This window comes from Mesoplodon bidens, assembly GCF_964165515.1.
Source record: "Mesoplodon bidens genome assembly, chromosome: 11".
NCBI classification, from domain to species: domain Eukaryota; kingdom Metazoa; phylum Chordata; class Mammalia; order Artiodactyla; family Ziphiidae; genus Mesoplodon; species Mesoplodon bidens.
Window position 1 is genome coordinate 67,803,954 of NC_138167.1, and position 22,304 is coordinate 67,826,257.

A 22,304-nucleotide genomic window follows, 5' to 3' on the forward strand; every position below is an offset into this window, starting at 1 on the left:
TCCCTGGGACCTCCAGGCGGTCCTGAGCCTGGCCTGAGACCCTGCAGGAGCCTCAGGTCACTTGGGTTCTCCATGAGGCACCAGCCCCCATTGCCTGCCTCCGGCCCTGCAGGACTCGGTTCTCTTCACCAAAGGATTACAACCATCTGCTCTTCCAAGCATTTCATGAGCCCCCTGAAGCAGACCCAGGAACCTCAGGGGCCGAGCCCAAGCCCAGCAGCAGGCCATCAATCTTCCTGCCAAAGCCATGGCAAAAATAACCTCCTAGTCCTTGGCCAGGCCCTTGGTGGAAGCTTTCCTGGCCCAGGGTTCACAGAGCAGCCTGTGGATTGGGCTCCTTGCTGCCAACCTGGCACCTCCAACCCAGCCTCTACACAGCAGCCCTAGGGCACCTGCCCTCCTGAAAACCCTCAGTGGCATCACTGCCTGCCTGAAGGATGAAGTTCCTGCCCCCCCAGCCAGCCTAGGAGACACACGTGATCTCACTGCACCCACCCTCCAGGGCTCCCCAGGCTCCACCCCGCCCTGCTTCAGCTACGCAAGCCCGCTTACTACTCCCACCTGTACCTGCCTTGGCACAAGCTGTTGCTCCAGCTGGCAGGCCCTTCCCACCTCTTCCCAGGAAACTGCATATTAAATGTCATCTCCTCGGGGACTCCTGCTTGGATTGCCCAGGAAGGCAGGCGTTTCCTCCTCTGGGCCCTTTCAGACTGTGTGTACTTCTCTGTTACGGCCCCGCAACACAGTACTGTCCTTTCTTCTTTTGGTATTTGGCTCTCCAGCTAGACTGAGAGCTCCCAGAAGGCAGAGACCAGGCCAAATTCTCGCTGTCTCTGACTTCCTCTCAGGGGCTAGCTTAGGGCAGGCACTCAAACGTTTGAGGGATAAAGGAAAGAAGAAAGGAGAGGGTCATGTCTTTCCTTCCCTGGCACCTCTGTCCTCATGTATCAAATACCGGCCGTGTGCCTACCCTGGGCAGGCTGTACTGCCCTCCATTAGTCGGGGTGTCTGGGCTTCTTTATCTGCTTCCAGTGGGCCAGAGAGAGTCCTTCAGAAGCAGGAGGCCTTGGGGTCCAGCCAAGGGCCTGGGCTGTACAAGTGTCCCTCTGCCAGGCCACTGGGTGTGGAGGGCTTCCACTGACCGACCCCTCCCCTGGGCCTGGGGTTTCATGCAGGTTCAGGCTCTGGCTCTGCCACTCCCTGGCTGGGCGATTGTCTCCTGCCCAGCCTAGAGAGAGGCTGTTCCCAGTCGGTCACCTGTCCGTGCCCACAGAGGTGTCCCCAGCTGGGTGACTGGACCAACTACAGCATAAGCCAACCCCAGGAGATTTTGTTCCCCACCTGTGTTTTGCAGGCACTCACCACTGCTGTGTAGCAAACCTTGTCAGATGCTCTTAGATGTTCTTCCGATGCTGCCTGGGCTGCCCTGAGAGCCGTCCCTCTCGCCCAGTTAGAATCCTGGCTCTGTCTCGAATTTGCCACTTGGTTTTGGTCAAGTACCGCATCTCCTTGAGCCTCGGTTTTCACTTCTGAAAATAGAGGTAACATCCCTCGCCTGCCGGGGTTGGTACGAGGCACAGGTGAGCCAGGCGAGGTGTGGGTGATGGCCTCAGGGAGACAGAGGCCACACTGGGGGCTGCAGAAGCGGCAGCATCACACCCCCTGCCCCCCAGGAAACACTCCCGCTGCTGCAGCCTGAGTCAGCCAGGGACATCTTGGCAGAGACGTGGGAGAAAGAGCACAGGACCAGGTGTCAGCCCCGGTGCTGCGCCCTTGCAGCAGTCGCTCCCCAGCTGCGTCTCAACCTCCCCCTGAGAAGGCGGACTGCCGTCCTGACCCCTGGGTCTGTGGCAGGTGGCAGGCAGTGATGAGGTCTCAGCAGCTGCCCACTGTCAGGGAGGGCCTTCCCAGGGTGCCCAGCAGCCGGGAGGTGTGCTGGGGAGACATGGAAGCCGAAGGTCTCAGGCCTCAGCCAGAAGCTAATAAACATTATTGGCTTACGGTGAGGGAGGGAGTGCCTCCGCAACCATCGAGACTGATCTATTGGTTAATTAGGAGGTTTCCACACCACAGACTACCCCAGCTGTGTGCAGGGACAGGCAGGGAGGGGGCCACAGGGTAATCAGGGCTGCTGGAAGGCCAGCTGGGGCCCGAGTGTGGCTCAGCGTCTCCCCGTAGCCAGGAGCACCAAATGGCTGAAAGAATAATGCGAGGGGTTTGGGTCAGGCAGTGGACCTAGGACTTGACGGCCGGGGGAAGCCCTCAGCACTCGCTGTGCCTGAACAGAACTCTCCTAAGGAAGGGGGCTGGGAGCCCTCTGAGATTTCTAGGGCATCCAGTTGAGCGTGGGGAGCTGCAGGTTTGGGGAGGAGGGCTGATGGAGGATCAGGAAAAAACAAGAAAAACCTTGGAAACCATGGCATCTGAGGAGAAAAAAAAAAGGGAAAAACCATATTCGGTTCTACTGAGTAGAAAAAGTTAAACAGCAGTGGGTTTGGACCCAACCTCTGCCAAACACTAGCTATGTGACAAACCACTCAACCTCTCTGATTCTTGCTGTCTACATCTATAAAGTGGAATTGATTGTATCTGCCTTGCAAAGCTGTTTTGATTAGATTGAGGAATGTAGCACCCCACACAGATGGGCAGACGGATTGCCCTCCTTCCTGCCAGACTGGTTATGGACAGCGTCTTGGGGCTGCCTACCTAAGGGCCCGCACTTGGCTGCGTTGAACCATTTTCACCGCTCAGGGGTGTCCACTCAGTGGACTGAGTGTCTGTCCCCAGCTCAGCCACTCCTCAGAGGGCTCCTGGCTTTGGCCCCATCCCCTAGGGGTGTCCTGTCCAGGGGGAAGGGGAATGACAGACAGACGTACAACCGGCAGAGTGGAGGCAGACAAGGTTTATTCCGGTCCTCGGGCAGGCAGGGCCCGGCCAGGCTCTCTGCCGCGGGCCGGTTCCCGACCCGGCTCCCCGCCCCAGCCGCCGCCCGTCGGCAGCTGTCCGCGAGGCCTAGCGTCCCCGAGGCAGCCGGCGGGGCCTGGGGACGCCGGGCGGACGCGACGGAGGGCGCGGCGGGCGCCCGGGGGGCAGCGGGGGCGGCGGCGGCCGCAGGGCCACAGGCGGCGGAGGCGCGCGCGGAAGTGGCGCGAGGCGAGCGCGTAGACCAGTGGGTTGAGGCAGGAGTTGGCGTAGGCGAGGCAGTGCGAAGCCAGGCGGCAGGCGTAGGTGGCCGGGCTGAAGGCGAAGCGGCCGTACCAGAAGCAGAGGATGAGCGCGTGGTGCGGGCCCCAGCAGAGGGCGTAGAGCGCGGCCACCGCCAGCATGGCGCGCCCCGCGCGGCCCGTGGCTCTGCGCCGGGCCTCGGCCGCCGCCGCGCCCGCGGGACCCACGGCCGCCCACAGGAAGCGCAGCGTGCGTCCGTAGGCCAGGCTCACCACGGCCACGGGCAGCAGGTAGCCGGCGGCGAAGGTGGCCACGTCGAGGGCGCGGCGGCGCGCGTCCTCCCAGGCGGGCACGCAGAGCTCGAGCGCGCCGTAGCGCACGGTGCCGTAGTAGCTGAGGTAGGGCGCCGAGAAGAGCGCCGCCAGCAGCCAGATCAGACCCACGGCGGCGCGGGTGTTGCGCGGCGTGCGCAGGGCCCGCGAGCGCAGCGGGTGCCGTACGGCCAGGTACCTGCGGGCGGGCGCGGCGTCAGAGAGGCGGTCGGGCGGCCGCCTAGACGCCCGTGTCTGAACCTCGCGGGTGGGCGGGGATCGCGCGCCCGGCCTCGCAGGGAGGTTGTGGGGATGAACGGAGTCAGCGCGCAAAGCGCTTAGAGCAGCGCCAGGCACCTAGCTGGGCTGTGTCAGAGGCTCAGAGAGAAGTGACCGGCCCGAGGTCGTCAGCTGGAGAGTGAACCTGGGTCTGACCCCAAGTTTCAAGCCATGAAAGCCAGTCTGACCACAGCCTGAGCCAGGTGTGGGCGGTAATAAAATATCTGATGAATTCATTGGTGTGTTCCTTTTGCCATTCATTTCACTCTTACAGAGCATCATGTGCCAGGCCCTGTGCTAACACTTGGGACACAGAGATGTTCTCCGGAAGCTCCCAATGGAGTTGGGGGGAGGGCAGGATGATCCCCTCAAGCATGCCCTGCAGGTGCGCAGAGACTGGTTGGTGGGGGCCAGGGAGCTGTTCCTTTTCCCCCTCCTGTGTCCCTTTTTGGTCCCCCATTCTCTCCTTTCTAAGGCCGATGAGAATCTGTTCAGTTCTTCCCTCCCCAGCCCAGACCCGGCCAGGTCCCCGACACAGCTCACCTGTCCACCGAGACAGCCGCCAGCGTGAAGCTGCTGGCGTACATGGTGAGGTAGATGAGCAGGTGCACAGCCTTACAAACGAGGGCCCCAAAAAGCCAGGCATCCAGCGTGTAGATGGCGGCCTGGAAAGGCACGCAGCACAGGATGAAGCAGAGATCGGCCACTGCCAGGTTGAGGATGAACAGATCCGTAGTGCTGCCCGGCTCCTGCCAGGCACTCAGGCCGGGCTGCAGCAGCACTGCCAGCACCAGCCCATTGCCCACTGTGCCCAGCAGGAAGATGAGGGCAAAGACCACGGGCACTGCCACAGCCCCCATACTCCCTGGGCTGTCTAGCGAAACGTTCTGGGCATCAGCCATCTCCTCATCAGACAGGCACCTGAGGAAGAGAAGCTGGAGTCCTCAGGCAGGAACCCCCAGCTCTGGTTACTCAACTCAGGGGTCTAGTCCCCCACCCTGGGCCTGGCCACGTCCCGTGGGCTGGAAGCTTGTGGGGGATGGGGGTGGGGGTGGGGACAGAGACAAAAGTTATCACGGGGACCCACTGTGCAAGCTCCTGACAGAGTCTCATTGGTGTCTAAGGTGGGTTTCTCAATTTCCTAGGGAACATCCCCATAGCCCAGGGCGTGAAGGGCTGATTAGGTAGTTGATAGACACCTTCAACCAATGATGCAGGTAAAGAAAGACGCAGGCAAAGTGGGGTGGGGGGAGGGGCAGCTCCAACCCCAGGAGCTGATGTTTTCAATGGGGATCTGAAATACAGGGAAGGCTTTTTTTTTTTTTTTTTCTTTTTAGCCACACAACGCGGTATGTGGGAGCGGTATGTGAGATTTTAGTTCCCCGACTAGGGATCGAACCCACGCCCCCCTGCATTGGAAGGGTGGAGTCTTAACCACTGGACCACCAGGGAAGTCCTAAGGAAGACTTTGGGACATAGGTCAAATTCACCTAAACATGGGTGACATCCCTGAGTCATTGGATAGTCCAGTTTACTGAGAGCATGACAGTGGCACAGCTGGGAGAACCATATAAGTCACTGCCCCCTTTTTACACATGAGGAAATTGAGGCTCAGAAAGGGGACATGGGAGGCTAATACCACACTTTGAGTGGCAGATCTGAGGCTGTTGCCACCCTGGTACCCTGACTCCCAGGCTGGAGCACTCATCTGAGAGCCTGTAACAGGTAGTGCTTCTACAATCTGTGCGCGCACACGTGTGCACACACACGAGCATCTATGCAAGCTGTGCTCACTCTTACTCCTGCCCCACCCATGGCCCATATCGACTGCTACCTGGGGGTCTCCCTACATGCTTGGACCTCTGGGGTGGCTGGACGAATTAAGGGCAAGGGAGCCAGGCAGGGAGGAGGGAGGAAAGGTGATATCTGTGTCTCCCACCCCAGCATGCAGCAGGTCCCCACAAAGCCCAGGATGGGCAACACCCACCTCAACCCTGGGCACTGGGCTCCTGCTTGATCCTGGGCGAACCGGCCAGGCTGAAGCTGCTTCCTGGCTCAGTGGCCGCCCCTTGGTGCCTACCTGCAGGTACAGGTCTGCCTCTCAGGGCTCCCTCCTCTCCTGAGCTGGACTTGGGCACTCCTTCCGAATAAGTAGCCGCTTCCTCCTCATTCCCTGATTTCCTCCGAATGGCATGCTCTTCTGTCCGGCTCTCCTCTGCCTCTCTGCGTTGCATCTGCCTCTTTCTGCAGCGAGTAACCCATTGATCTCGCTCTCTGAGATTCTCGCTTTGTAGTTAACCCCTCTGTGCCCAGGGCCCAGTCCATTCCTGGCCCTCTCACCTCCTGTGGTCCTGCTTCCCCATCGTCTCTGCTCCCTGCTCCAAGAAGGGCTCCAACCGAAGCTCAGAAAGGACCCCTAGTATTTTTTTTTTTGGCCGCGCTGTGTGGCATGTGGGATCTTAGTTCCCTGACCATCCCCTGCACTGGAAGCATGGGGTCTTAATCACTGGACCATCAGGAAAGTCCCGGGACTCCTAGTCTTGAGTGGGGTGTCCTATGCTAGGAATCCAGGAGCCCCTTTTCTGCAGACTTCAGATAGGACTACTTTTCCTGGCCCCTGAGAATCCTGAGACCCATAAGTTTCCCTAAGATTGTTCCAGGGGTTCAGTCTGCCTGAAGCCTGCAGGGTTTATGTGCCTATCCAAAGAGTCTGGCTTTAGCCTGAGGGCAATGGGGAACTAGAGAAGGTTCTAGATCAGGGACAGGACCTGCCCATTTATTGTGTAATTAGTTTATTATGGCCTGGGGTTAAAAGGATGAATAGAAGGGGAGCAATTTAATGAGTGAGCCATTAGGAGCCTCTTGTCCAGGCAAGAGCCAAAGAGGTTACTAGGTCTTGGTGAGTGGCTGTATCGTTCAGTCATGGGGGTCTGGTCTGGACCTCTTGGAGGAGTGGGCCACATGGCCACATGCTTCCAGAGGGTTAGAGGTCAGCACCTGGGGTGTGAGGTGCATTGGATTTAGCAACAAGTTGGTTGTTGAAAACTAGACAAGTGTAGTGGGGCCAGAAGGCTGTCTGCAATGAATTAAGGGAGAGGAGAGGTGGTGGGGACTGTGTGGTGTCTTTCTAGAAGCTGGGAGGGTGGGGTGAATGTCAAGGAGAAGTCTGTGAAAGGGGAGAGAAAACAGTCTGAGGGGACGCTGTTGAAGACAGGACTTGCAACCAAGGCCTGAGGAGCCGGGAAGAGACTCTTCAGAACTAGCTTCCCATGGACCCTGGGATTTTCACCAGTGCTCAGGCCCCTCTAAAGTCTCATGTCACCCATCCCAGATGCAGCGCATCCCCAAATTTTTGGAAGCAGAGACTCGCTGAATTGAAGATATTAGGTATACCTAGATTCTCCAAACTTGAATTCAGAGCTATCAAAATTGAATTAAGGAATTAGAATTGTAGAATCGTGTGATCTCTGAAGAGCAGAACTGTAGGATCCAGACTTGGTCTGGTGGGATTTAAGAATTTAGGGCTCCACAACCACCCTGTATGAAAGTAATGCACTGTTAAGATTCCAAGAAGCCTGGACTCATGAATGTGGCAGGCCTGGACCCTGAAAGCCCCGAGGTTCCTGACACACTGTCCTCCCTCCGCTTGGGAGCCCCCAGCCCACCATGTCCCTCCTTGCTGGAGGCTAAGCTCTGGATGGGCAGGGGCAGTACTAGGGCAAAGAGTTCCCAGCAGCAGCGAGGCTGAGCTGCTGATGATAGCAGAGGAGGAGGGAGGATTGTGACAACCAGAGAGACCAGCTGTGGGCAAGGCAGGAAGGGCGCCTCGCTGTGGCCCGAGTCCCAGCAGGCCCCAGGCACCCCCTCTTCCCTTGCTTCAACTGCTGCTCCTGGTGACTGTGGCCTTGAACCCTGCACCCAACGTAGAGGACAGATGCTGGGCCCTGAGAGTGGTCCCCAGAGACCCAGGCTCCGCAGGGTGTTTAAGTGCAGCTTATCCGCGACTGGCCCTCAGCCCTATAGCCTGTCTTGGCCTCTGGCGATGACCAGTACGTGCCCAAGCCCAAGCATGTGTGCCCAGAGCTGCCACTGCACCTGCTGGCACCTTGTATGACCCCTCTGGATGGTGGTGGAGGAGCTGTGCCACGGTGGACCTGGGCCAGCACAGCTCCACACGCTGAGTCGAAAGCTGGCTGATGATGCGGTGCTCTACCGCGACAAGCTGGCCCACGGTGTCGAGGCACTGCCACCACCCCACACTGTCAGCGGCGGCGCCTGGGAACTACAGGATGCAACGGTGCTCGCTGTGCACCACTGGCTGATGGACCTCACCTAGGTCCACCTTATCTCAGCCTCACCTACTGCGACTTGTCACCCCGTGGCTGCTCATGGCCACCCACTATGACCTGCCAGCTTGAGCAGACCACGCACATCAAGCTGCTGGCTTGGCCAGGGGCTGGCACCAGGCTGTGTGTACTTGCTGCTGTAGGAGTGCACCTGGTGCTAGATGCCCTACCCATGTCTGTGCCCCTGATGTGGCCACAGCAGCCCCCTCCCCCGGGGCTGCATCCCCTAGCACCCCAAACTCCTGGACCCCAGCCTCAAGCTCCTCGGGATCACAGGCTAGGGTTCTCAGAATCCCAGCATTAAGATCCTGATGGATTGGGCCAGAGCTCACCCAGACTGTCCATCCCTAGACACCCAGGCTGAAGGGAGGGCTGGGGATGGGGGGCGGCAGAAACATGGTCCCATCGTTAATGAAGAAGGGCCTTTTCATCCTCCCTGCCCTATCACCAGCAAACTACGAGCTTCCCAAGCCCACACTATGCTGAGGCTGGAGGCGCGGTGACTCAGAACCCATCCTTTACCCCCACCAGGTGCCCGTAAGGCTGAGCGCGGAGGGCAATGGAGAGAGAAGCACCAGGGGTTGCGACTGTGGGAAGGGGACAGTCATCTTCAGCAGGGAAGCAGTGAGCCGTTGTCGGGGCAAGGCAGGGTGGGGCCTTGCCTGCGGGACTGTAGCAACAGCTGAGTCCAAGGCCAGAAGTCTGGAGGGGGCGGGGCGATAGCAGAGCCTGAGCTCGCTACGCCCCCTGGCGGCTGATCTTCAGGCCAGCAGGCCCCGGCAATACGGAAATGGAAAGGCCCCGATACCAATATAACAGCCACTCTTGGTAGAGCGGGGGAAACTGAGGCACACACGGGGGAGGGGCCTGCCTAAGGCCACAGAGGCAGGAACAAAGTGGGCTAGAACACAGAGTTCCAGACCATCGGGGGCCTCTCCAATAGCGAAAGACATTCTTTCCTTTGGGGCCGAATCTTCTGCTTCTCCCAAACATGGGTTTGGGTGCCCAGCCCCTTCTTATCTGGGCAGCTGTAGGTCACCCTTTGGATGTGGAGCAGAGGTCGAGGTGTCCACCAAGGCTGCAGAGTAGGTGGGTGGGTGGCGCGGGAAGGGGCCTGCAGGGCTGGGGCTCAACTGCCCTCTACAGCGGGAAAGAATCCAACTGAGCCAAACAGTGGCTCCAGCCTCTATTACCCGAGCTGCCTGGGTCCCATCTTAATTTGGGGGAGGCGGTCAGCTCTGAGATCTATTACAGTCCTCAGGAGCTGGCCCTCAGAGCCCCAGCTCCTGCCTGATTCTTCGACCAGCGCGGGACTGGGGCTGCTCCGAGAGAATAAAGCAGACCAACACGTCACAGCCAATTTCCACACTGTTACTTCACACTCACAGCCACAAGCACAGGCCTCACCCCAGCCTGGCCCAAGGACTGACAGAGTTCAGAGCCTCTGGCCTGGGCTGGTCAAAGGCCCCCCTCTCTGTCACTGTGGAGGGAGGGGGACCTTGGCTCTGCTTGTCACTACCCAGGACTCAAGGCAGTGCCCCGTGCAGCCGCCCCACCTCCACGAAGGCCTCCACGCAGCGGTCAATGTCCTCCTCGCTGTGCACCGCTGAGATCTGGACCCGGATCCGGGCCTTGCCCTTGGGGACCACAGGGTAGCTAAACCCGATGACAAAGATGCCTGGGAGGGTAGAGAGAGTCAACCTGGGGCTCACCAGAGCCAGACAGGCTTTTGGGGCATGATATACAGCTCCTCCTTTTCTGAGGACCACAGAGGAGAAGGGAGCTGCCCAAGATCTCAGACATGGGATTGCCTCATGGCCTAGGGTTTCCAAGCTTGGACAGACAGCTGGTCTAAGAGGGGTAGTAGAGCAGGGGGAAGGGGGGTATTCACAGTTTAGGGGTTCCCTCCTTTTCTTTTAGGACCCACAGCCACTCCTCATGCCCCGGCCCCCTTTACCTCTCTTCAGCATGTCATCTGCCATGCAAGAGGCCAGCCGAGCATCACCCAGCATCACAGGGCAGATGGGGTGATTGGCTCCCGAGATGGTGAAGCCAGCAGCCTCCATCTTACTGCGGAATCTGTGGGCACAAATTGGGTGTCACAGGGAGCTGGGGGGCTGTGGAGCAATCACACCCTCTCCTGATGGGCATGTGACCCAAGGTTTGTGGCCAAGTCTGCAGGAGGGACCAACAAAGACAGAGATGCAGACCCAGAGAGGCAGATGGGGAGCATTTGCAGAGAAATGCGCCAGGAAATGGAAGGAAGAGGCAGAGAGAAGAGGGAGGTGGGTAAGCAGGCAGCCCTTGGCTAAGAGAGCTGAGTCCCAGTGCAACCCGTTGGGGAAGTGGGGTGGGCAGAGGCAGAACCCGTAGGCAGGGAGCTAGGGCCTGCGCAGGCACGCAGGGCAGGCCCTCACCAGCTTCCTCATCCCCGCTGGCCCCACCCTGCCCGAGACCGCACCGCTGGGTCTTGGCCGCCATAGACTGGACGACAGCGTTGCTCTCCATAAGCAGGTCCAGGGCCTTGGAGGCACAGCCGACGACAGCAGGTGGCAGACTGTTGGAGAAGAGGTAGGGCCGGGCACGCTGCCGTAGCAGGGACACCAGGGACCCAGGCCCTGTAGTGTAGCCCCCTGAGAACAAGGACAGAGATGGGGATGGGAGGGGGGCGGCAGTCAGAGGCCAGGAGCCAGAGCTTACCCCATGCCCCTCCTGAGAGGACAGTCCCCGCTGTCTTCTTCCCTGCAGCCCCAGGTCTCCCCTCCCCACCTTCCCCGAGACTCTTCCAGGACCCTGCATGTAGTTGAGGGGAGCCCAGGGGCACAAGCCTGTAGGCACCTGATGCTCCGCCCAGCGCCTTCCCCAGTGTGGAGTTGATGATGGTGACCTGGTCCATCACGCCCAGCAGCTCATCTGTGCCCCTGCAAGGAAAGCCGCCACTGCCACCACTGGCCACCTGAGTGCCCAGGATCATGGACTGGGCTTGGGGGCTGGCCTCCCGGCTTCCCACCCTCCCTGAGGAGTCCGACCCAAGGCCTCAGGTGCCACGTGCTCTCACCGTCCTGTGGCCCCCAGGAAGCCAGTGGCGTGGCATTCGTCCACAAAGACCAAGGCATCATATTGAGAGGCAAGGGAACAGATCTCCTGCAGGGGTGCGATGTCGCCATCCATGGAAAAGGCCCCATCGGTGGCCACCAGGCGCAGCCGATGCTTCTGCAGGAAAGATACAGAAGGTGGCCGGTATCGTGAGTTGAGCCAAACCACTCACTCTCTGTGCTGCTCGGGGCTCTAAAGGCTCAGCTCGCCCAGTGCCCAGCACAGAGGTGAGCACATAAGCACCACTATGTTGAGGCTGGTACATCCTCTCCTTCACTGGGGCCTCTCTGAGCTTTACCCACCTCTTCCAGGGCAGTCTGGGGCCACACTCAGCACTGGGCAGGAAGAATGTTCGCAGTCTCCTCTCCCAGAGGGCAGGATGGGGTGTGGCCAGTTCTGCCCATAAGCTCATGCCACCCTTCTGCCTAGCAGGGGCCTGCCACACATAAGGTGCTTACTAAAACTCAAGGCAGTATCGCGCAACGGAATAAAGCTTTGGGTCTGAGGATTTAGGTTCAAATCTTGGTTGTTTCGAATTTTCAGGCTGTTTGCCTGTGAGTGAGGAGTTGGCCTCTGGAAGCCTCGCTTCCTTCACAGGGGGCTGGGGGTGGGGGTGGGGGGAGTGCTGGGTGCGGCAGCAAGACTGAGGGTAAGCCCAGTCCTGGCCCCTAGAACCACTAGGCCTTGCCCCACCTGGGCCTCCTGCAGCTTGGCCTCCAGATCGGCCATATCCAGGTGGCGGTAGCGGTACTTGTGGGCCTTGCACAGACGGATACCATCGATGATGGAGGCATGGTTCAGCTCATCCGACAGGACTGCGTCCTCCGGGGTCAGCAGAGCCTGGCAGAAGGCAGTTAGGAGTAGAGCCATCACCCAACCACCCTGGGGTTCTCCCTCCCTCATGACCCCCCCTGAATCAATATTTCACTGCCAACCAGGGAATTCTCCTGGGCAGGGAGGCCAGGAGCCCTCTGCCTCTATCTTGGTCCCCAGAGCCCCAGGACTGGGCTGAATCAGGGGCTTTGCTCTAGCCAAAGGAGATGAGAACATGTTTAGTGAATGTGTGGCCCCTAACACCCTCAGCCTTCCAGCTGAAGTAGGTTATCCTTCAAATGCCCTGGAAGCTGGCCTCCTTGTAAGCCCCGGGATTCCTCCTAGAGACCTACTGGCCCAACCTTGACCTCCATAAGGAATAGACACTGGAGCCTCTAGGCGTGGCACTGGCATCCTGCCAAGCTCTCTGGACTGCACACTCGCAAGCCTTCCACAGCCTCACAGGTCTCACCAACTCCCACCCGTGGCCTCACACACCTCAAAGAGGCCGGCGTTGGCATCGAAACAGCTGGGATAGAGGATGGCGTCCTCCCGCTGGTGGAAGCGGGCTATCTTTGCTTCTAGATCCTTGTGGATGCTCTGAAGTAAGTGAGTGAAACAGGTGTTAATGCCTCTGGGCCACTTGGGACAAGTCCTGGGGACAGAGGCTCACAGGGCCACAAACAGATCCGCCTCCTACTTTTTGCACCACAAGGTTCACCCAGAGCTAACAGGAACCTGGCACGTGGTTCCCACCGGGAATTAGGGGCCCGCCAGGTGCTCTTCTTCCTGGTTGGGCCTTCGTTTTATAACGGGGGTTTGATGGTAGAATTATGGGTGCTAATGGCAAAGGAAGATGTGTTTCCCCGATATCAAACTGAGTGCCTTTGTTGCTTAATGGCAAAAAAGAGGATTACATAAGTAACTCTAGGTTCATTTGGGCCTCCATTTCTTACATTTGAAAGCTGTCCAGTCTAAAGTGCCCTGGATGGGAGTCAAGAGTTCCATTCATTTCACCTTCACCTTTTTGAAAGGACAAGTAATAATAACCACAAGGACTCAGAAGCACTGACTCTTGAGCTAGGCCATCTGGGTTCACATCCCACCACAACAGGCTGTGTGCCCCTGTGCAAGTCACTTAATTTCTCTGGGACTCAGTGTCCTCACCTCTATAACAGGAACAAAATCAGCACTTATCACTTAGGATTATTATATGCATTAATGAGTTAATATTTGTAATGTTCTTAAAATAGCACCTGACTCATAGCAAGCACTGTAAGTTTCATGTTTATAAAAGTTCGTTTTGTAACATTTACAAAATAAAATTAATAACCAACATTTCTTGAGCACTACTATGTGCCAGGCACTGTCCTAAGCATTTTTACATGTATTAACTCTTTAATTTGGGATAATTTTGTTAAGTAAAATTATCCCCACTTTACCAATGAAGGCATTGAGGCACAGAGAAGTTAAGACACTTGCCCACAGTACCAGAACCAATAAATGGTGCTGGGAACTGAGATCAGGCAGAATAGCTCCGGAAACCTTAATCTCAATCCCTGGCTTCTCTTCTTCCTTTCCCAAAGAGGAACAGGTGTAAGGAGCTCTGTTTTGCAGGTGGGGAAATGGATGTTCAGAGAGGGAAAGTTTCCTGCCCAAGGCTTCACAGCAAAACAGAAGCCTGAACCCAGCCTTTCTAGTGGACAGCTCTAGTGGGATGAGCTGAGCTGCCTGAACTAGCCCTGCTAACGGCAGAAGCAGACATCTGGGGTCAGCGCCCAACGCTGGGGACCACCCCCCTTCCTTCCCCGCCCATCCCCAGCCTGGGCAACACCTACTGTGTACCTGGGTGCCACAGATGAAGCGGACAGAGCTAAGGCCAGCTCCAAACTCCTCCAGGGCCTGCAGACCTGCCTGGATGACCTCGGGGTGGCTGCTCAGGCCCAAGTAGTTGTTGGCACAGAAGTTAAGGATTCCTGAGGTGGAGGACGGGGGAACGGACACAGCATCTCAGGGCCAAGAAGGGCCTGGAAAGGTGTCAGTACCAGGCCCTGGGGACTCAGAGAGGACATGAACCTGGATTCACCCTTGAGGAGGCAACAACCACACAGTATGGTCTGTTCTGGGGCAGAGGCCAGGATGGGGAGCTGGGAGCCCCTCGGAAGCACCAAATCCAACAGCTACAGGAGAGGGAGTGTTAGAAAAGGACTCTCAGAGCTGCACCTTGAAGGATGGGAAGTTTAAACTCTGGCTTTGGATCACATTCACCCAGAGGAACCAGCCCTTCCTCACTGGCTTCTTCTGTCCCTGAAGACCACCAGCAACCCCTCATCTGGGCCTTGGTTTCCTCGTGGGTAAAAGAAGAGGCTGTGTCAGACGCCTGCCTTGGTCCTCAAACTCTACATAGTTGACTTTGCTGCCTGGTACAGAACTGCATGCCCAGCAGGGCTGCCTCTGAGACCTTGACCCTTGAATTATAAAGCCCAAAGTGAACACAGGTGACTCGGGGAGGAAACGAAGGCTTCAAGAGGGCAAGGTTTACTCAGCTTGGGAGAGGCAAAAACACGATGAGAACCTAGGTCTCCTAATTTTCCATTTTTTGACCTGCTCCAAGCTTCCCTGGGGAAAGGTAGAGAATTCCTAGGACCTCTGTTTTCAAATGAGCACAACAGCACCAAGGATTCCATGCCTATTTCCTTGGCAGAAGGCAGTCTGGGGTGACTGTTTGTAACCAGCACCCACCTGGGGCCTGGCACAGACAAGATGGGCAGTGACCACTGAAGAGACAGAAACCAGGGAGGCCTGGTGGGTCACTTCATGGTGTGACTTCTGCAACAGCCCTTGAGCCCCTTGCTCCCTGTGATTTTGGCCAGGAAGTTGGTCTCTATGGCCATTTAGCTGACCTTCCAGCTCCAATATACCAGAAGATCTAGACCAAAGCCCAGCTCTGCCTGCAGCTAGCTGGGGGCTTTTAGTCAAGCCACTTCACATCTCTGAGCGTCAGCTTCTTCGTCTGTAAACGGGAATAGTCATTCCCACGTTTTGACGTTTGCAGGAGTCCACGTGCAGCAATTAGTAGAAGCCTAAACAAAGCAGCAGCTCCAGAAATGCGGGATTTCTTGTTGCCACCTTCCTACCACCCTTCCTTGAAGCGGTACGGTGGGAGCCAGCTGTCTGTCTGTCTTTGTTTCTCACGTTTTCATAGGGCTGGATCGATCCAGCCCTGCCCTCTAAGCCAAAAAGGTGCTCAAAGGGCAAATTACCTGCCTGCGTGGAAACTGGTCTAACCAGGTTAGAGTTAACTGTGGGAAGCGGCAAGTCTGCCTGATAGATGGGAAAGAGTCCAGCGGCTACGTGTGCGCTCCCGCCCGCCCACTGCCTCCAGGACCTCGTATTTCAGCGAAAGTCTCAGAACGGCCCTTGAACACCCGGCCAGGTCTGAGGATTCCCAGGAGGGGGAGTTACCTCCAGAGATGCCGTCCACGTGGATGCGCGACCCCTGACGGGACGTGATGACCCGCTCGCTCTTCCAGGTGCCAGCTCCACGGATGCCTTCCAGTTCCTCCTCCAGGATGCCACGCAGCTGAGCCAGCGCTGACTGCGCGCGGTGGCCGCGGGGGGCCCCGGAGAGCGCAGCGCGGAGGACGCGGCCAGCCCACATCATGCCCACCTCGCCTGCCCGCTCCCGGCCTTGCGCACTGCGGCCGCGGCCTGATCACGTGGCGGGGGCCGGGCTCCGGCAGCCAATAGGAGTGAGAGGGGCTCTGCTACGGGGCAGGGGAGGCGGACCCCGGGACAGGCGGGCGGGGCCTGGCGGGATCTGCGGAGGACTAAAGTGGATTGATTTGTAAATTGAGACTGGGGCTGTCCGTGTGGGGGGAGGGGAGGCGACGGGGCTTGGAAGGCAAGTCAGGGCCGGGCCCACCAGACCCCATTCTCATGCCCTGCCTCCACACCCACCTCTCGGAAGGTTAGGGGATGCCCTCTGGACGCCGGAAGCAGACACCTAGAAGCAGGCTGAGGCATATTCCGTGCGCTCCGGCCCTAGCGTTTCCCGGGTTCTGTCGAGTTCTTGGAACCCTCCCCGGTGCTCAGGTGCAAACGCCCCCAGATTTCCCCCACTGCTCGCCAGTCCAATTGCTCCGCATTTTCCTCCAGTCTTAGAAGTATGGAAAAACACATCGCTCAGGTTTTTCTTTTTTTTTCAATTTTATTTTAAAGTTTGAAAATTACAAAGACAGCAAATTCTTCCAGGCACAAATAACACTTGTTTACAAACAAAAAGGAGGTGGAGGGGGAACGCGCAACTGCGCGTTTTTCTATTTTATTAAAAACAAGGGAAAGACGACTGTACAGGTTTTTTCTCCCAGCTCCCGGGTGTGAAACGTAAGTACTAGCCCTAGATATGTATATATACATATACACACACATACACGCAGACCTAGCTCTCTAAAACTACTTAGCAATTCAAAGTCGACTGCAGTATGTCTTACTGTCCACTCCCCTCCCTCCCCTCTTCCCCCATCTACAACTACTTACAAAAGACTCAGAAGTGAAAAGGTCGGGAGGTTTTTAAGTGGTGGGCGGCAGGGCTGGAGCCCCAGCAGACTGCTAAGCAACACCTCTTGTACAGGAGGAACCAAAAATCAGGGGAAAAGCAAAAAGGTCCTCCTAGGATACAATCCAATTGTGTGGAAAAACCCAAGTTTCAACAGGGCACACTGAGGCACTTGGCTGAATGACTCTCCACCCTACCCCCAAAGTTTCCACTCCAGTTTAACAGGAGATTTTCGGAAGCCAGAGACCACCCCCCCCACCCCACCCCCAATGGCTAGTTTCCAGCTGACTGAGAGAAGCCACAGTTTCTCGGACCAGCTGTCACTTCAACCCCCTCCACGTCTCTAGGACAATAGGGAGGCCACTGGGGCGGACTTAACAGAAGTGACAAGGAAACTGGATTTGCACGCTCCACTGCTCACCACTGGGAGGTGGAAGCCAGCCTAGAGGGTTTTTTCCCACCTCCCTCCTCTGCCGTCCAGCTGCTGCCACCCCTCTCCGCGCCTAGGTTCTGAAACTCTCACAAGCAGTGCTCAACTTAAAGAAAACTCAATGGCCTCACAGGTATTCCTACAAACCTTACAATTCCTGGGCTCGCTGTCATCTAGCCGCAAGAAGCTGCCTTGCCCATTCTCCCCCGCCCCGACTTTTACCTTCGGAGTGAACCAACCATGTAACTAAACAAAACACACAAACCCATCCACATCCCCAAACCCATAAGCATATTAGTAACAAATCAACAAAACAAAATATTAAGTACATTCTCATCAATACAGAGATGAGATTTGTTGTTGCTGTCCTTGCATGATTGGTTAAGGAAAAATGAATTATTCCCTAATTTCTGAGGAATACAAACTGTCTCTTTATAAAGTCAGAAGGAAAAGGGGCCAAGGGTTGCAGATGAGGATCAGGAGAGAAGAAAGGAGAAAAGTATTTACAGAAAATAGGAGACAGGCAGGAGTGTCCACAAGGAAAGCCTCATTGTCACTTCTTCTTGCCGGCCCTCTTGGCACTGGACTTGGCTTTGGGCTTCACTGGTTTGGCCTTCTTAGGCTTGGATGCCTTGACTGGCTTGGCTTTGACAGTCTTGGGTTTTTTGGTTTTCTTGGGCGTGGCAGCCGGCTTCTTCTTGGCCTTCTTGACTGGGGTGGCTTTGGGCTTCTTGCTTGGGGCTTTAGAGGCAGCCTTCTTGGGCTTGGCGGCCTTCTTTGGCGTGGCCACCTTCTTGACTTCCTTCTTCGTCTTCTTGAAGGCCACTGACCTCTTGGGCTCGTCGCTCTTGGCCAGCCGGAAAGACCCCGAGGCACCTACCCCTTTGGTCTGTTTGAGGACCCCAGTGGTGACCAAGCGCTTGATGGACAACTTGATCTGGGAGTCGGCGTTCTCACCCACCTTGTAGTGGCTCTTGATGTACTTCTGGATGGACTGGCGCGAAGAGCCAGCACGGTTCTTCTCCGCCTGGATGGCAGCCACGATCATGTCTGAATACTTGGGGTGGTCTGTGGACTTCTTGGAGGCCTTGGCCCGCTTGGGCTTGGCCGCAGGGGTGGATGTGGAGTTCTCGGTCATGGTGGCCTGCCTGGTCCTGCTGTTGAAGAAGGCACCTTCCAAAGGGCCAGCCCTCGTCGGAAGCCCAGGAAAGCCTGATTCGGGAACTGCTCTGGCGCCTCTGGCTCCGAAGCCAGTCCGAGGCCGTCTCTCGGGGACCTTGCTCGAGTCGCGGGGGGAACTCGCTGGGCCGGGTCTGCGTGGCCCAGCCTCGCCGGTCTGTCGGTCGGTCTCGGCGCCCGGGTCTGCCTCCGCCTCCGCCTCCTCTGCCTCCCTTTTCCCAGCTCCGCGTCTGGCGCTCGGGCGGCGCATCCGGGTATTTAGCGGCGGCGGGCGGACCGCGGTGAGGACAGGGCTGCTGGCTGCCTGCTCCCGGCCCGGAATGGCGCTGCGCCGCCGCCATCTGTGTTTCTTCCGCTGAGCAAATCCGACCTTTCCCCCCGGCCGGGGCCTTCCCGCTCCCCGCCGCCGCCCGGGGACGCTGCCTGGCTCTCTGGGCTCCCCCACCGGGCGCCCCGCCGGCCCGGCCGCCGCCCCCCGCGCTCGCCACGCGCCCCAAACGGCGCCAAGGACCGCTGGCGCGCCGGCACATTTCCCCTTTGCCGGGGGCTGGCTCTGCGGGGCCGGGGAGCCCCGGTGCGGGAAACCCCCCGTAGCAAAGCTCCCCCCTGGGGCTACCGGGGACCCCGCTCCCGGCCCGCGGCGGGACCCCCCAGCCCGGCGGAGCGGCCCGAAAGCGGCCCCAACTAACACACGCGGCCCCGAGCCGGGCGACTCCCAGCCGGGCCGAGCCGGGACAGGGGGGAGGGGTCCCTCCCCCGGGGTCCGGTCACCTCTCGGGGGTCATCCCGCCACCGGGCCCCCCGCACCTCTACCCTCTCTCTGTCCATGGGACCCCTAAGCAAACTTTCCCTGGAAGAGTTGGAAGGGCACTTTCAAACTTTGTCCCTTCCCCCTCCTCTGTCTTCGCTCCCCCAGCGCGCCCCCTGACCTCTGCGTCGAGGTTCTCTCCTGAGACCGAACCCCGAATGCTGCCCGGGTCCCCAGAGGGAATGAGGAGGGGTCTCCGAGCCGCCTCTTCTCCTCAAAGACCCCCACATCCTCCATATGTCCTAACTGAGAATTCATTTATAATCCTCCCTCAGCCTAGGAGTTTGGGGGTGTCAGAGACAGAGCTAGCCGCCTCTACCCCTAGGGCCCATCCTGGGGGTCCAGTCCCCCTCCCAAGGCTCCCTGAAGGCAGTGAGGGCGGCGGTCCACAATGAAGAAGCTGACCCGCAGGCTCTAACCAAAGACTGTGTTGGGGGCCCCTGGGATGAGGAGAGGCCCTGAGAGCTTTGGGAGCTTGGGAAAATGGGGCTCTGGCGGGGAGGCCGAGGAGGGGGTCGCGCTGCTTGAGTCCTGACTAATCCTCGGAAAGTGTGAGTTGTTCAGGGAGCCGTGGCCCAGACCACCGCCATTTTGCTGGGAAGATGCGATGTCTTTGTTAAAATGTATACATCTTTTCCCGTGCTGCTTGGCAGGTATAGATGAGGAAAGCAAGGGGCGCCACCATCTGTAGTGAACCTTGGGGGCTCAGAGGGGCTTTAGCGGTCTAGAGGCCAACAGATGGGACCCCAGAGTTCCTGGGACCCCTTGTCTGCAACAGACGTCCTACTCACGTGCAAGGTCCCACAGGGTCCCGCTTGGCAGGGGCCCTGGGTTGAGATTCTAGGATGCTCGCTCTCTGAGCCTCCTCCCACAACAACCCGCTTTCATTCCCTAAGCAAAGAGGCGGCCACTCTTCACTTAAACAATACGCTGGTAGTGGGGGTTTATAGCTGGTCAGAATTATGAAGGCGGCTCTCCTGTACGGTCCCGGAGCTGTTTGCAGACACCAGCTATTGAGGAAGAGGGAGGGGAAGGGTTGGAAGGTTTAGATGGGGGGGACTGGTCGTAACTGGGAGATGGTGGGGGAAGGGCTCCTACTGGACTTGGGAGTCTCTGAGGCCAGGGAAATTAATGGGTCCCCCCCCCCACACACACACCAAGGGATGGATTAATCCAAATGATTGGGAAAGGGGAGGGGGAGTCCTGAGACTCGGTATCGGTATGGGATGCCTTCTCCCGGGCTTATCTTGGTGTCGCAGGCGGGGAAGAGAAGCCAGGAAGGGCCAGGTTAGTTTAAAAGGTCAACCTTCTTATTTGGATGTTGTCAATTATCCCGAAGTTTCCTGATTTGAAAACACAACATTCTGGTGGGTTTGTTTTGGTTATTTTCAAAGACAGTTCTTCTGGTTCCCACTAAGATCTAGATGGGAAAATAGGCATCCACGTAGTCAGCCCCAGGTCCGAGATGTCGTTCCACCCTGTGCTCCCAGAGACATGTCATCCCCGCATCCCAGGTCCCTGGGTGTCTAAAAATAAGGACTGAACGAGTCCAGTGGCACCATGATGAAATAATTTTATTTGCACAGCGCCCTCCACCCGTTTCTTGATCCTTTGCGCCTCCTGCCTGGGGAGGCAGGTAACGCGATCACTCCCCCCATCACCCTCATCTACTGTGGAGGCCACGGGACTAGGAAGGACGGATGGGGGGGGGGGCGCACTGCGAGGCTCAGCTCCCGGCGCCCGCAGGCCTTCACTTCGTTTTGTAGCTCTCACATCCCGAGTCCCCGCCCATCCCAGCAACCTGTAAATTCTCTCCCAGAACTGAAGCCAGAAATGGAGGGAGGGGTCGCCTCGGGGTCTCGGGGGCTTTTACCGCCGGTGGACAGCTCTTCTGCCCGCTGGCGACGAGATTCACCGCCCCTCCCCCCGTTCGGGAGAACTGGAGGGGAAGGGGGAGTTGGGAGGGGTTCCCCGGGAGTTGGGCATAGAGTCCGAGGCCGAGGTGGGCACGAAGAGGACAGGCTGCTTCCAGATTGGCTTGGCCTCACCTCGCCTCGCTGACACTGCAGAGCTCGGGGGGCTTCTTGACTTCGGCCCGGCCCGGCCCGCCTTGCAGGACGGTCTCGGGTCCCCACCCAGCTTAGAGCCGTTTACCGGCCGGCAGACGGCAGAACTCCCTCCGCCCCATTTAACGCGAGCCCTTTAAAAATTCGGGAGCCTCAGAGCTGCGGGCAATTCCTCCTGGGAAATGTAGTCCCCCGATGGCGAGCCCCGCACTGAGACCCTTCTGGGACTCTCTCCAGCCTCGGAACCGCCGGGCCGCCCCAGGGCGGGGGTCAGACATCGCCTGTTCATTCACTTAGGGAGGGTCCCAGGCCTCTCTGCTGTTTTTTCACTTGTTAAAAGAGGCCTCAGTGTTTTCACCTATCAAAAAGGGGGTGAACCCCTCTGGGGTTGGTGTGAGGGTGAAATGAAATCCTGTATGGAAAAGCGTAAATCGCACTAGAATGCCAGGGGTCCTGTTTTTACTAATATGCATGTGTGAATGTGCCAGCATTTACTGAGCGCATTCAAGGGATACATAACATCTCCATTTTTCGGAGAGGATGTCTACGATGGCTAAATGACTTGTCCAAGGTGGGTCAACCTGGAGGAGGGAGGGTGACAGGTGACAGACTCCCCAGCCAATGACTTTCCCACTGCAGACATGCATTCATTCTGGTCTTTGGAACTCTAAGGTGTTCACTTGATATGTGCCAGGCACTGGGATAGGCACTGGGATAGGGCTGTGAACAAAAGACAAGAGATCCCTGCCCTTGTGGAGCTGACATTCTAGTGGAGAAGATAGATAAGCAATGGACTAAATAAAGAAGTCCAGGGACTTCCTTGGTGGCGCAGTGGTTAGGAATCCGCCTGCCAATGCAGGGGACATGGGTTCGAGCCCTGTTCCGGGAAGATCCCACATGCCGCAGAGCAGCTAAGCCCGTGCACCACAACTACTGAGCCTACGTGCCACAACTACTGAGGCTGCGCTCTAGAGCCCACAAGCCACAATTGCTGAAGCCCGCGCACCTAGAGCCCATGCTTCGCAACAAGAGAAGCCACCACAATGAGAAGCCCGCGCACCGCAATGAAGAGTAGCCCCCACTTGCCGCAACTAGAGAAAGCTGGTGTGCAGGAATGAAGACCCAACGCAGCCAAAAATAAATAAATAAACTTATAAAATAAGTAAAGAAATAAAGAAGTCCATTATAGGGACTTCCCTGGTGGTGCAGTGGTTAAGACTCTACACTCCCAATGCAAGGGGCCCAGTTTCGAT

General features: G+C 57.7%; 3 protein-coding genes across 3 annotated transcripts; all 3 read right to left on the reverse strand.

The window, feature by feature from the left end:
• Window positions 1-2,903: 2,903 nt before the first annotated feature.
• On the reverse strand, window positions 2,904-4,657 carry GALR3 (galanin receptor 3; the record flags this gene model as incomplete). The annotated part of the gene is made up of 2 exons (XM_081250203.1): window positions 2,904-3,675; window positions 4,299-4,657. The coding sequence occupies 2 exons, from the start codon at window positions 4,655-4,657 to the stop codon at window positions 2,904-2,906; spliced, it is 1,131 nt and encodes a 376-aa protein (XP_081106329.1).
• A 4,804-nt stretch (window positions 4,658-9,461) lies between these two features.
• GCAT (glycine C-acetyltransferase) lies at window positions 9,462-15,706 on the reverse strand. The gene is made up of 9 exons (XM_081248969.1): window positions 15,476-15,706; window positions 13,856-13,986; window positions 12,509-12,610; window positions 11,891-12,037; window positions 11,160-11,314; window positions 10,940-11,022; window positions 10,563-10,734; window positions 10,059-10,180; window positions 9,462-9,779 (listed from the first exon to the last, which is right to left on the reverse strand). Exons 1-9 carry the CDS (start codon window positions 15,672-15,674, stop codon window positions 9,628-9,630), a joined length of 1,263 nt encoding a protein of 420 aa, XP_081105095.1. The 5' UTR covers window positions 15,675-15,706; the 3' UTR covers window positions 9,462-9,627.
• A 494-nt stretch (window positions 15,707-16,200) lies between these two features.
• On the reverse strand, window positions 16,201-18,420 carry H1-0 (H1.0 linker histone). Its single transcript, XM_081250342.1, has one exon. The coding sequence runs from the start codon at window positions 18,134-18,136 to the stop codon at window positions 17,552-17,554; it is 585 nt and encodes a 194-aa protein (XP_081106468.1). The 5' UTR covers window positions 18,137-18,420; the 3' UTR covers window positions 16,201-17,551.
• Window positions 18,421-22,304: the final 3,884 nt, after the last annotated feature.

Excerpts from the sequence above, each read along its gene's own strand:
- GCAT (XM_081248969.1), bottom strand. The coding sequence starts at position 15,674 with ATGATGTGGGCTGGCCGCGTCCTCCGCGCTGCGCTCTCCGGGGCCCCC. Across the intron at positions 11,023-11,159 it reads TTCCTGGGGGCCACAGGACG|GGGCACAGATGAGCTGCTGG; the intron begins GTGAGAGCACGT and ends CTTTCCTTGCAG. Across the intron at positions 9,780-10,058 it reads AGATGACATGCTGAAGAGAG|GCATCTTTGTCATCGGGTTT; the intron begins GTAAAGGGGGCC and ends CTACCCTCCCAG.
- H1-0 (XM_081250342.1), bottom strand. The coding sequence starts at position 18,136 with ATGACCGAGAACTCCACATCCACCCCTGCGGCCAAGCCCAAGCGGGCC.